The sequence below is a fragment of the Phocoena phocoena genome, chromosome 2 (genome assembly GCF_963924675.1).
Source record: "Phocoena phocoena chromosome 2, mPhoPho1.1, whole genome shotgun sequence".
In the NCBI taxonomy this organism is placed as follows: Eukaryota; Metazoa; Chordata; class Mammalia; order Artiodactyla; family Phocoenidae; genus Phocoena; species Phocoena phocoena.
Window position 1 is genome coordinate 134,544,348 of NC_089220.1, and position 14,289 is coordinate 134,558,636.

At 41.2% G+C, this 14,289-nt stretch overlaps 1 protein-coding gene across 3 annotated transcripts in view; it reads right to left on the reverse strand.

Moving 5' to 3' along the window:
• Nucleotides 1-10,137: 10,137 nt before the first annotated feature.
• The window catches only part of SV2B (synaptic vesicle glycoprotein 2B), an 82,100-nt gene continuing 77,948 nt past the window's right edge, over nucleotides 10,138-14,289 (reverse strand). For all 3 annotated transcript variants that reach the window (XM_065871179.1, XM_065871178.1, XM_065871177.1), the window contains 2 exons: nucleotides 13,624-13,783; nucleotides 10,138-10,321 (listed from right to left, as the gene is read on the reverse strand). In XM_065871179.1, the coding sequence (XP_065727251.1) occupies nucleotides 10,138-10,321; nucleotides 13,624-13,783 (344 nt within the window). The remainder of the gene's footprint in view (nucleotides 10,322-13,623; nucleotides 13,784-14,289) is intronic.

Sequence of the window (14,289 nt, forward strand, 5' to 3'; positions counted from 1 at the left end):
CCTTGCCCCCATCCCTCTTCCATCTAAAACGTTCTTGCAAGTCGATTAAGCAAAAACTGATTAAGTTCTATAGAAAATGAGCAAGTGTGCCTTTTCCCTTACCTGGTATATAAAGAGAAGAGATTGGCACATTCCTTGAGGAAAAGAGAAGGTGGACAGGGACTTGACTGGTAAAGAAGAATCCTCTTACAAACAAAAGGTGCATTTTACTGATTGTAAGATCATTGCACTTTGGATTTGTTTTTTTGGAGGGGGGTTTGTTTTTGCCAATTTAATATCCATCTTGCCCACTCGCTGTAAGCAGAACAAAGCAGGAGGCAGGAACTTTTTTCACCTCTGTATCCCCAGAACTGAGTGTGGAGACTGGAACACAATAGGGACTCAGTAAGGATTTGTTTATTTTTGTTTCTTTGTTTTGTTTTTTTTAACATCTTTATTGGAGTATAATTGCTTTACAATGGTATGTTAGTTTCTGCTTTATAACAAAGTGAATCAGTTATACATATACATATGTTCCCATATCTCTTCCCTCTTGTATCTCCCTCCCTCCCACCCTCCCTATCCCACCCCTCCAGGCGGTCACAAAGCACTGAGCTGATTTCCCTGTGCTATGCAGCTGCTTCCCACTAGCTATCTACCTTACGTTTGGTAGTGTATATATGTCCATGCCACTCTCTCGCTTTGTCACAGCTTACCCTTCCCCCTCCCCATATCCTCAAGTCCATTCTGTAGTAGGTCTGTGTCTTTATTTCCATCTTACCCCTAGGTTCTTCATGACCATTCTTTTTTTTTTTCTTAGATTCCATATATATGTGTTAGCACACAGTATTTGTTTTTCTCTTTCTGACTTACTTCACTCTGTATGACAGACTCTAGGTACATCCACCTCACTACAAATAAATCAATTTCATTTCTTTTTATGGCTGAGGAATATTCCATTGTATATATGAGCCACATCTTCTTTAACCATTCACCTGTCAATGGACACTTAGATTGCTTCCATGTCCTGGCTACCGTAAATAGAGCTGCAATGAACATTTTGGTACATGACTCTTTTTGAATTATGGTTTTCTCAGGGTATATGCCCAGTAGTGGGATTGCCAGTAGTGGGATCCCAGCACTTATTGAAGAGGCTGTCTTTTCTCCACTGCATATTCTTGCCTCCTTTATCAAAGATAAGGTGACCATATGTGTGTGTTTATCTCTGGGCTTTCTATCATGTTCCTCTGATCTATATTTCTGTTTTTGTGCCAGTACCATACTGTCTTGATTACTGTAGCTTTGTAGTATAGTCTGAAGTCAGGGAGCATGATTCCTCCAGCTCCACTTCTCGTTCTCAAGATTGCTTTGGCTATTCGGGGTCTTTTGTGTTTCCATACAAATTGTGAAATTTTTTTGTTCTAGTTCTGTGAAAAATGCCAGTGGTAGTTTGATAGGGATAGCATTGAATCTGTAGATTGCTTTGGAGGGCATAGTAATTTTCACAATGTTGATTCTTCCAATCCAAGAACATGGTATAGCTCTCCATCTATTTGTATCATCTTTAATTTCTTTCATCAGTGTCTTATAATTTTCTGCATAAAGGTCTTTTGTCTCCTTAGGTAGGTTTATTCCTAGATATTTTATTCTTTTTGCTGCATTGTAAATGGGAAAGTTTTCTTAATTTCACATTCAGATTTTTCATCATTAGTGTATAGGAATGCAAGAGATTTCTGTGCATTAATTTTGTATCCTGCTACTTTACCAAATTCACTGATTAGCTCTAGTAGTTTTCTGGTAGCATGTTTAGGATTCTCCATGTAGAGTATCATGTCATCTGCAAACAGTGACAGCTTTACTTCTTCTTTTCTGATTTGGATTCCCTTTATTTCTTTTTCTTCTCTGAGTGCTGTGGCTACAACTTCCAAAATTATGTTGAATAATAGTGGTGAGAGTGGGCAGCCTTGTCTTGTTCCTGATCTTAGTGGAAATGCTTTCAGTTTTTCACCATTGAGGACGATGTTGGCTGTGGGTTTGTTATATATGGCCTCTATTATGTTGAGGAAAGTTCCCTCTATGCCTACTTTCTGCAGGGTTTTTATTATAAGTGGGTGTTGAATTTTGTCAAAAGCTTTCTCTGCATCTATTGAGATGATCATATGGTTTTTCTCCTTCAATTTGTTAATATGGTGTATCACATTGATTGATTTGCATATATTGAAGAATCCTTGCATTCCTGGAATAAACCCCACTTGATCATGGTGTATGATCCTTTTAATGTGCTGTTGGATTCTGTTTGCTAGTATTTTGTTGAGGATTTTTGCATCTATGTTCATCAGTGATATTGGCCTGTAGTTTTCTTTCTTTGTGACATCTTTTTCTGGTTTTGGTATCAGGGTGATGGTGGCCTCACAAAATGAGTTTGGGAGTGTTCCTCCCTCTGCTATATTCTGGAAGAGTTTGAGAAGGATAGGTGTTAGCTTTTCTCTAAATATTTGATAGAATTCGCCTGTGAAGCCATCTGGTCCTGGGCTTTCATTTTTTGGAAGATTTTTAATCACAGTTTCAATTTCAGTGCTTGTGATTGGTCTGTTCATATTTTCTATTTCTTCCTGGTTCAGTCTCAGCAGGTTGTTCATTTCTAAGAATTTGTCCATTTCTTCCAAGGTTGTCCATTTTATTGGCATAGAGTTGCTAGCAGTAATCTCTCAGGATCCTTTGTATTTCTGCAGTGTCAATTGTTACTTCTCCTTTTTCATTTCTAATTCTATTGATTTGAGTGTTCTCCCTTTTTTTCTTGATGAGTCTGGCTAATGGTTTATCAATTTTGTTTATCTTCTCAAAGAACCAGCTTTTAGTTTTATTGATCTTTGTTATCATTTCCTTCATTCCTTTTTCATTTATTTCTGATCCGATCTTTATGATTTCTTTCCCTCTTCTAACTTTGGGTTTTTTTTGGTTCTTCTTTCTCTAATTGTTTTAGGTGCTAGGTTAGGTTGTTTATTTGAGATATTTCCTGTTTCTTAAGGTAGGAATGTATTGCTATAACTTCCCTCTTAGTACTGCTTTTGCTGCATCCCATAGGTTTTGGGTCGTCGTGTCTCCATTGTCATTTGTTTCTAGGTATTTCTTGATTTCCTCTTTGATTTCTTCAGTGATCTCTTGGTTATTAAGTAATATATTGTTTAGCCTCCAAGTGTTTGTATTTTTTACAGATATTTTTCTGTAATTGATATCTAGTCCCATAGCCTTGTGGTTGGAAATGATACTTGATACAATTTCAATTTTCTTAAATTTACCAGGCTTCATTTGTGACCCAAGATATGATCTATCCTGGAGAATTTTTTCCATGAGCACTTGAGAAAAATGTGTATTCTGTTGTTTTTGGATGGAATGTCCTATAAATATCAATTAAGCCCATCTTGTTTAATGTATCATTTAAAGCTTGTGTTTCCTTATTTATTTTTATTTTGGATGATCTGTCCATTGGTGAAAGTGGGTTGTTAAAGTCCCCTACTATGATTGTGTTACTGTTGATTTCCCCTTTTATGGTGGTTAGCATTGGCCTTATGTATTGAGGTGCTCCTATGTTGGGTGCATAAATATTTACAGTTGTTATATCTTTTTCTTGGATCGATCCCTTGATCATTATGTAGTGTCCTTCTTTGTCTCTTGTAATAGTCTTTACTTTAAAGTCTATCTTGTCTGATCTGAGAATTGCTACTCCAGCTTTCTTTTGATTTCCCTTTGCATGGAATATCTTTTTCCATCCCCTCACTTTCAGTCTGTATGTGTCCCTAGGTCTGAAATGGGTCTCTTGTAGACAGTGTATATATGGGTCTTCTTTTGGTACCCATTCAGCCAGTCTGTGTCTTTTAGTGGGAGTATTTAATCCATTTTCATTTAAGGTAATTATCGATATGTATGTTCCTATTACCATTTTCTTAATTGTTTTGGGTTTGTTATTGTAGGTCTTTTCCTTCTCTTGTGTTTCTTGCCTAGAGAAGTTCCTTCAGCATTTGTTGTAAAGCTGGTTTGGTGGTGCTGAACTCTCTCAGCTTTTGCTTGTCTGTAAAGGTTTTAATTTCTCCATAAAATCTGAGTGAGATCTTTGCTGGGTAGAGTAATCTTGGTTGTAGGTTTTTCTCCTTCATCACTTTAATTATGTCCTGCTACTCCCTTCTGGCTTGCAGAGTTTCTGCTGAAAGATCAGCTGTTAACCTTATGGGGCTTCCCTTGTGTGTTATTTGTTGTTTTTTGCTTGCTGCTTTTAATATGTTTTCTTTGTATTTAATTTTTGATAGTTTGATTACTATGTGTCTTGGCGTGTTTCTCCTTGGATTTATCCTGTATGGGACTCTCTGTGCTTCCTGGACTTGATTAACTATTTCCTTTCCCATGTTAAGGAAGTTTTCAACTATAATCTCTTCAAATATTTTCTTAGTCCCTTTTTTTTTCTCTTCTTCTTCTGGGACCCCTATAATTCGAATGTTGGTGTTTTTAATGTTGTCCCAGAGGTCTCTGAGACTGTCCTGAATTCTTTTCATTCTTTTTTCTTTATTCTGCTCTGCAGTAGTTATTTCCACTATTTTATCTTCCAGGTCACTTATCCGTTCTTCTGCCTCAGTTATTCTGCTATTGACCCCTTCTAGAGTATTTTTAATTTCATTTATTGTGTTGTTCATTGTTGCTTGTTTCCTCTTTAGTTCTTCTAGGTCCTTGTAAATGTTTCTTGCATTTTCTGTATTCTGTGTCCAAGATTTGGGATCATCTTTACTATCATTATTCTGAATTCTTTTTCAGGTAGACTGCCTATTTCCTTTCATTTGTTAGGTCTGGTGGGTTTTTACCTTGCTCCTTCATCTGCTGTGTGTTTTTCTGTCTTCTCATTTTGCTTATCTTAATGTGTTTGGGGTCTCCTTTTTGCAGGCTGCAGGTCTGTAGTTCCTGTTGTTTTTGATGTCTGTTCCCAGTGGCTAAAGTTGGTTCAGTGGGTTGTGTAGGCTTCCTGATGGAGGGTACTAGTGCCTATGTTCTAGTGGATGAGGCTGGATCTTGTCTTTCTGGGGGGCAGGTCCACGTCTGATGGTGTGTTTTGAGGTCTGTGGCCTTATGATTTTAGGCAGCCTCTCTGCTAATGGGTGGGCTTGTGTTCCTGTCTTGCTAGTTGTTTGGCATAGCGTGTCCAGCACTGTAGCTTGCTGGTCGTTGAGTGAAGCTGGGTCTTGGTGTTGAGATGGAGATCTCTGGGAGATTTCTGCCATTTGATATTACATGGAGCTCGGAGGTCTCTTGTGGACCAGTGTCCTGAAGTTGGCTCTCCCACTTCAGACACACAGTCCTGACTCCTGGCTGGGACACCAAGAGACTGTCCTTCACAAGGCTCAGAATAAAAGGGAGAAAAGGTAGAAAGAAAGAAAAATGATAAAATAAAATAAAGTAAGATACAATAAAATAAAAAATTATTAAGCAACAAATTTTTTTAAAAAGTTAAAAAAAAAAAAAAAACCGAACGGACAGAACCCTAGGACAAATGGTGAAAGCAAAGCTATACAGACAAAATCTCACACACAAGCATACACATACACACTCACAAAAAGAGGAAAAGGGGAAAAAGTAATATATCTTGCTCCCAAAGTCCACCTCCTCAATTTGGGATGATTCGTTGTCTCTTCAGGTATTCCACAGATGCAGGGTACATCAAGTTGATTGTGGAGGTTTAATCCGCTGCTCCTGAGGCTGCTGGGAGAGATTTCCCTTTCTCTTCTGTGCTCGCACAGCTCCCAGGGTTCAGCTTTGGATTTGGACCCGCCCCTGCGTGTAGGCTGCCGGAGGGTGTTTGTTCTTCACTCAGACAGGACGGGGTTAAAGGAGCAGCTGATTTGGGGGCTCTGGCTCAATCAGGCCGCGAGGAGGGAGGGGTGCGGATGCGGGGCGAGCCTGCGGCGGCAGAGGCCGGCATGACGTTGCACCATCCTGAGGCGCGCCTTGCGTTCTCCCGGGGAAGTTGTCCCTGGATCCCAGGACCCTGGCAGTGGCAGGTTGCACAGGCTCCCCGGAAAGGGGGGGGAGGTGTGTGTGGATAGTAACCTGTGCTCGCACACAGGCTTCTTGGTGGGGGCAGCAGCGGCCTTAACGTCTCTTACCCGTCTCTGGGGTCTGCGCTTTTAGCTGCGGCTCACACCAGTCTCTGGAGCTTGTTTAAGCAGCGCTCTTAATCCCCTCTCCTCGCGCACCAGGAAACAAAGAGGGAAGAAAAAGTCTCTTGCCTCTTCGGCAGCTCCAGACCTTTTCCCGGACTCCCTCCCGGCTAGCCTTGGTGCACTACTCCCCTGCAGGCTCTGTTCGAGCCGCCAACCCCAGTCCTCTCCCTCGCCCGAAGCGCGAGACTCACCTCTCAGCCCCGCCCGCCCTGGCAGGTGAGCAGACAAGCCTCTCGGGCTGGTGAGTGCCGGTCAGCACCGATCCTCTGTGCGGGAATCTCTCCGCTTTGCCCTCCGCACCCCTGTTGCTGTGCTCTCCTCGGCGGTTCCGAAACCGCTTCTCCCCTCCGCCACCCGCTGTCTCCGCCCGCAAAGGGGCTTCCTAGTGTGTGGAAACTTTCCTCCTTCACGGCTCCCTCCCACTGGTGCAGGTCCCGTCCCTATTCTTTTGTCTCTGTTTATTCTTTTTTCTTTTGCCCTACCCAGGTACGTGGGGAGTTTCTTGCCTTTTGGGAGGTCTGAGGTCTTCTGCCAGTGTTCAGTAGGTGTTCTGTAGGAGTTGTTCCACGTGTAGATGTATTTTTGGTGTATCTGTGGGGAGGAAGGTGATCTCTGCGTCTTACTCTTCCACCATCTTCCTCCCATCAGGGTTTGTTGAATAAACAAATGAATGGCTGACTGAATGGATGCATACATACTAATCCTTTCGTGTTTATACTGGACCCTCAACTTACTCTATGTAAACCAATCATGTGAGCTTTCAATGAATGGTCACAGGTAAGTGTTGGTCACATTTTCCCTTTCCTCAAAGACTATGGGAGACCTTGTAGTAACATATCAGTGACTGAAAGATTAGTCCAGAACTAGACGGACAGCATCATCGTAGGACTTGTAACCCACTCTAAGAACTACATGTCACCTTGGTCACATCATTTAACCGCTCAAGGTCCCCCTATGCAAAATAAGGAAGATGAAGGAAATGATTGTCAACATTCCTCCCAGCTGATCCAATCAATCTAAGAATCCAGAATAGACTGTAGCATCTGGAAATAATCTCTAGTCTCAGTTCTTTAAGGTTTGCTTACAATTATTTTTATTATTATTTTTAATGAACTAATACAAGGTGCCAGGGAACCCTGGGAATGGGGTTATTTATTACATGACCTCTGGGTTGTGTGCTATAAACGTCACAAATAGGCACACCCCTTTCACTATTTATTTCCAGTAAAACAAAAGATCAAAAAATCAGCATCAAGGGATGACACAATACAGCTGAGACCATTAAAAGTAACTACTCCCAAACTGGGCATCATAAAATACATCATGAACTGCAAACAGATTTACTCAATGAGGGAGAGCCTCATCCCTTTAATTCTCCACGGATGCCATAGGGAATTTCTCAGGGTAGAACATGAAATGAAAAAGAAGCACCTGCCCAGGAATGCTGTACATTATCCCCCAATGACCTGCCACAGAGACTATTTTTAAAGAAGCATTTATCTCAGCAAGAGTGACAGCACTTAAGAAGTGGCCAGGTCCCACTGCCAGACAATCCTTTGTGGGAAGAGGCTGCGAGCATGGCTGTACCTTTACAAAGGCCTGAATGATTGATGGGATGCGAATTGCCCTTGATTGGTTAGGTTGTTGGTATAAAGGAGCCATAAAGATAATGCAGAAGTTAGAACTTAGGAATCAAATGGAGTTTACCCCATATCGTTGCAGCCATTCCAATGCTCAAAAATTAATCAGGTTTTAGATTTGCAAGATCCATCATAACTAGAAATGCAGACCCTCACTGCCTTGTAAACTTCTTAAGCAGTAATGGCTCATCGAATTGTATTATCCCATTGAAGAATAATGTTATAAGGGATGTGGTAATCCCAGTTTACACAATTCTGTTTTATGAACCTAGCCAGTGTATTTTGTATCACAAGCAAGTATATTACAGCTATATTACATTGGCTCTCTCATTACTGATGTAGCACTGATGTTAGGTAACTCCTGTAAAACACTGAGAGAAACACTAACACACAATGGTATATTTATATATTTGGGGGAATCAGGATGTCAAATCAGAGTTGATATGTCTTCCTTCCCTGCACAGAAAAAAAAAAAAAAATGGCCAGTAAAGAGGTGGGCAACATGAGAAGCAGAGAAAACCTTTTAACCATTAAAATTGATCTCAAATCCTGGGTAGAAATGTGTTATAGAATATACTCTTTCCTCCTGTCTACCTTCTTCTACTCCAGAGAATAACCAAAAGATGGCCTGAAGTTATCACAGGACTTGGTGTTTCTCCAAAACAGAAAATACACTCAATGCAGCCATCATTTTCTTTAAATTTTTGAGGTTTCTGGTAGAGAAAGTGTGGCACTTTACAGAATTGAGAGGATCGCAAATCAATTCAAAGAACTAGTTCTTGGTGACTGGTGTTCACCTGGCCTCAGCAAGTTCACCTCTGGTGGCAGGGGTTTTACAGCTCACTGTCCCTTCCATGCAGGACAGTTCTGATGGATGAAACATTGTTCTTTTTCTATGGAGTCAAGACTTCAGTCTATTACTGACCTTTGCCAAACAGTTTGTCCTGGGTTCCTCACCCCACCCCCACCCCTACCCCCATTCATGTTTCAAACTGGATCTGAGGAAAGTGTTCTCTTGGAACACTGAAGGTAAACATATGTGACATCCACTACACTCCCTAACTCCCATGCCAATGACTGCTTCAAAAACCCTGAACCGAGACATATCAGGTAGATTTTTCATTGGACCTGACCATTATAACAAATACGGGTTGTGTTTTACTGCTAAATTTACACTTTGAAGATCTGTGGCTACACTTCCCCATCCCTCCCTCAATCCCCCACGTGGTCCACCGTGTTTTATTCTCGCCTACAAAGAGGGTGCCAGAGGTCACGGAAGACTTCCCGTGTTTCTTCTGGGTGAGCAGCAACGTCAAATGCCAGGATGGAAGATGGTGAGCTTGCGTTTCACCAGTGATCTGTGTAAGAAAGGAAAGTAACTCCTCCCCCCACATGAAGAAAAGCGCCTGGATGAAAGGAACTGTACAACGTGAGTTTGCTAAGTGCATCCTCTCGACAGCAAGTTAAACGGCTGTAAGAAGTTGTGCTTGCACTTCATTCCATCAGCCCCAATTTTCTGGAAACTCAAACACCATGTCCTCTCAAAATATGGCTAAATGCTGGCAAATATGTGCAGATATCATTTCTGCAAATGAAACCCAAAGACAGTTATGTACAAAGTTAGTTTACAGAAAGCTATCTCACTAAGTTTCTTTGACGAGATCAAAATAGGAATAAATGTTATCCTTAAGCTCACCACCTAATCATCATGGAAAACTTAGGACCCTTCGAGGGGGTAAAGTAGATTTCTACAGATATTGCTCACATATTTGGTTTTCTATATCAGAGTATCTTCAATGCTATTGTGCCAATTTTCAAATGGAAACTATGATAAGTAATACTTTAAATGCAAAAATATATGTATCCTGTACTTCAGTATTCATAGGATGACTCAACTTTCCTGCCAAGTCAATTTGTCAGGTCCTCGGGCTCCGAGGAACTTTATGGAGGACATTGAGTGTTTCTCAAATTCATTTTGAAATGAATGAAAAAAGTCCTTGCACCTCACTTGTGGAAATACCCCTTACTTAGTTTGGAGGGCGTGATCCCTCCTCCCTCACCCTGGGCTGGGGACGCCATTAGCCAAGCACACAGTTCTGGGACTCTAAGGGAGGACAGCTCAGGACACCCTCAAATCAGTCACCTGAGTTACAAACATATAGACAGCTGAAATGGGTGCTAGACTAGGGGTCACAAATTCAACTTCTCTTCCTGTGCTATCCAGGTGTCCTCTGGACAGTGATGGACAGGAAGTGTAGGTGCAGTTGAGGTTCCTGGACGAGGTTCTTCCAACATTTCCTTTCCCCGTAGGTTGTTCACATCAGGACCTGTTCTCGAGTCTCTGGCAGTCGTAGAGCAATCAGGCCACCCCCAACGAGAGAAGTAGCAGCCAGAAGGATGGGGACCACTTTGGTGATCCCAACAAAAGAAGCAAAGATGGTGTTTCCCAAGATGGCACCAAATTTGCATAATCCATTGAGGATGCCAAAGGCTGTTGCCCTGTAAAAGAAGAAGAAAGTAAATCATTCTGGGAGATGCAAACTAGACCTCCTTAGATATGTGGGACTGGGTTCTTTCTTTCTCTTATTAAAGAAGTATGGTGAAGGTGTGGGAGGGAATTTTTCTTCCTAAATGTAAAAGTAACACATTCTTATTTTAGAAATGTGGAAGTACAGAATAACATAAAGATGCAGGAATATATAACTTCACCACTGAAAGTAATCACCATTATTAACATTTTGGAGTATCTCCTTCCCCAACTTGAAAGAATGAAGAAGGATGAAGCAGAAAGTGTAAGTGTTCCCTATTAATAACACTTCAACCCTCTTGTGGCAGAGACTGCTAGTTCTCCCTAAATAGCATTTCTCCAAACGTAAGACTACATTTCCCAGATTCCCTTGTTTCTGAGTCTGGCCACGTGACTAAGTTTAGGCCAACGGGATGTAAGTACTCCCAGCAGCTCCTGAGAAACTCCCTTAAGAGATGTCAAGAGTGGTCCTTTTGCTCTCTTCTTTTATCCTTTTTCCTCCCATCCTGCTTCCTGGAATATAAATGGTCTCATCTTGGACCATAGCTGAGGCCATGAAAGAGGAAGAAGAAGATAAAAAGAGCCTTTAGTGCCTATCTTCCTAAGTGTGCAGTTATTTGGGGTCTGTGTCACCCATGGCAGAAGCTAATCTTAATTGTTATTAATCACACTTCCCAGTGATAACTACTGTTAACCATCAATCCTTTTCTGACTCCATCTATATACAGAGACAATATTCCCAGCACTAGTCCTCCTCAGATTAAGCAAAATATCTCTATTTCACACCACTAGTTTATGAAGAATATGGCTATATTTTTGTACTTTAAATTCTTTTTACATTTTTTCTGTAACTATACTACACTATACCTTTATCCATTTTCACCAGCCCCAATCCCAATCCTTTTGTTTTCTGAATTTTCTTAGATATTTTCACGTGTATTTTTCCAAATAAACTTTAGACTCATTTTTTCAAGTTCCCAGAGTGTGGAAAAATCTCATGGAGTTTTGAATAGACTCTTTAAAAACTAGAGAATACTTGACATTTTTGTAAGATTAAACTTTCGTAGAGTTCAGTAAGATATATCTTGACATATAGTTGAGTCTTCTTTTATATCTCTCAGTAAAGCTTTATGGTTTTCTTCACATAAGTGTTTCACCTTTCTCATCAAATTGATTCCTATATATTTTATGATTTCTTCTATTATTAGATGGATTTCAATTTTAATTTTTTGATATATTTTAAAATCTATAAATTATTAAATTAGTTTTATTATTGACCACTTTACCAAATTATTTTATTGTTTCTGGTAGTCGCTTTAATTCTCTTAGGTTTCCTGGGTTTAAAATCACATACCATTGAACTAATGATAACTTTTCCTCCTCTTATTTCTTGTAAAACTTAGAAGTTCTTTGATTCACAGAAAAGGCTCCAAATTCACTATTCTGTGCTTTTCCATAGCTACCTCTATCCCAATACCTCTGTCATCAATCTTGGGAATATCATTAAGATTTGATGCAGAATTGCATTTACCTGCCTTCCACACCACTTCACATTCCTTTCTGGCCAAAGAGCCACTTATCTGCTGTCCTGAAAATTCCTCCTTCAAGAGGAGAAATAACTTTTAAGCAATGGCCTTGACCCTATGCCTTTAAACCAGGCCTCTTCCCATAGGGCATGCACAAAATAAAAGGAAACCCTGGGCATCCCTGCCCCATTCTCCACAAATGCCCTAGACCATCATGCCTCATACCCACCTTTATTTCTGCCCCACCCTTTGTTTGTCTAGTTCTGCACCTTTTCACTTCATTTCCCATTGGCAGGCCTGTTCTCACCTCCCTTTGGATTGCACGATACATATGGTTTAGTCCTAGTTCTTCTCTCTGGGACAAGGTTTGCCCTTATCCTTTGCATCTTGCCATCCACCCCACCCTACCAAGCCTTAGCCTTCCCACTCCCGGCCTATGCCAGCCCCCAGGCAGGAGAAACACAACAATCTAAAAGACATTTGGTCCATGGAACACCAAGAAGACCAAGTTGTGGCCATCATCAAAAAATCTACAAACAATAGCTGCTGGAGAGGGTGTGGAGAAAAGGGAACCCTCTTGCACTGTTGGTGGGAATGTAAATTGGTACAGCCACTATGGAGAACAGTATGGAGGTTGCTTAAAAAACTAAAAACAGAACTACCATACGACCCAGCAATCCCACTACTGGGCATATACCCTGAGAAAACCAAAATTCAAAAAGAGTCATGTACCAAAATGTTAATTGCAGCTCTATTTACAATAGCCAGGACATGGAAGCAACCTAAGTGTCCATCATCGGATGAAAGGATAAAGAAGATGTGGCACATATATACAATGGAATATTCCTCAGCCATAAAAAGAAACGAAATTGAGTTATTTGTAGTGAGGTGGATGGACCTAGAGTCTGTCATACAGAGTGAAGTAAGTCAGAAAGAGAAAAACAAATACCGTATGCTAACACATATATATGGAATCTAAAAAAAAAAAAAAAGGTTCTGATGCACCTAGGGGCAAGACAGGAATAAAGACACAGATGTAGAGAATGGACTTGAGGACACGGGGAGGGGGAAGGGTAAGCTGGGATGAAGTGAGAGAGTGGCATGGACATATATACACTACCAAGTGTTATATAAATGGCTAGTGGGAAGCAGCCGCATAGCACAGGGAGATCAGCTCGGTGCTTTGCGACCACCTAGAGGGGTGGGATAAGGAGGATGGGAGGGCGATGCAAGAGGGAGGGGATATGGGAACATATGTATATGTATAACTGATTCACTTTGTTATAAAGCAGAAACTAATACACCATTGTAAAGCAATTATACTCCAACAAAGATGTTAAAAAAAACAAAACAAAAAACACCCTAAATGCAATGTGGTATATTGGGTTGGATCCTGAAACAGAAAAAAAAGGACATTAGTGGAAGAACTGGTGAAAACCAAATAAAGTCAGAGTCTAATAATGTACCAATGTTAATCTCTTAGTTCTGACAAATGTACCATAGTTATGTAAGATGCTAATATTAGGGGAAGCTAGGTGAAGTGTATGCAGAAACGTTCTGTACTGTCTTTTGGACCTTTCTGTAAACTTAAAATTATTCCAAAATAAAATGTTTAGCTAAAAAAAAAAAAAAAGAAGAAGAAGAAGAAGCCCAAGATGGCCATGGTGGAGGATCTTGGGGCAGATGGACTTCTTTCTGGCCAAAGAAGTCCAAGAAAGTCCCAGAGGGAAGCCCAGAGAGGAACTGACCTCTGGTTGGTGGGATACAGCTCCACCGTGATCACATCCAGAGCATTCCAGGCAGCAATGCTTGTCCCACAGAACAGGCACTGCCAGCCAATCATCGCCGACTCACTGTTGCCAAAAAATAGGAAGAAGCAGCAGACAGCCGAGATGAGCATGGAGCCACCTGCAGAGGGAGATCAGGGCAGAAAGAAACATGAAGCCCGTGGCAGACAACACCTGAAAAAACAGATTCATCTCTACACAAAGAAAGATGTGGACCCCGTACATGGTACCCCAGCCACGGGATTAGAGACTTCTATGTGGGTCATATCACCAGAATTAGCCTCCAGGAAGGATTTCGAAAACCTCACCCTATGGTGCTGTCCAGCCCAGAATAACTGAGAACAAGGCAGAGGGTGTGGGTATTAGTAGAGAATTTATTATGCTCCAGACATTGTTCTGAGGTGCCCGAGATACATCAGTATCAAAAGACTCTACTCTCATGGAGCTCACGTTCCACTGAGAACACAGCTGCAAACGGGCAACAGAAGAACACCTGATCAAGGGCCATGCTGCTTATTTTCATGTATGCCCATCTCCACCCCAGATATCTGAGCTGCCCTTCTCAGCTCTGCTCTGTGCCCCGGGAAGCTAACCCCCATGGACTGCATACCTGGGGGTTCCTTGTCA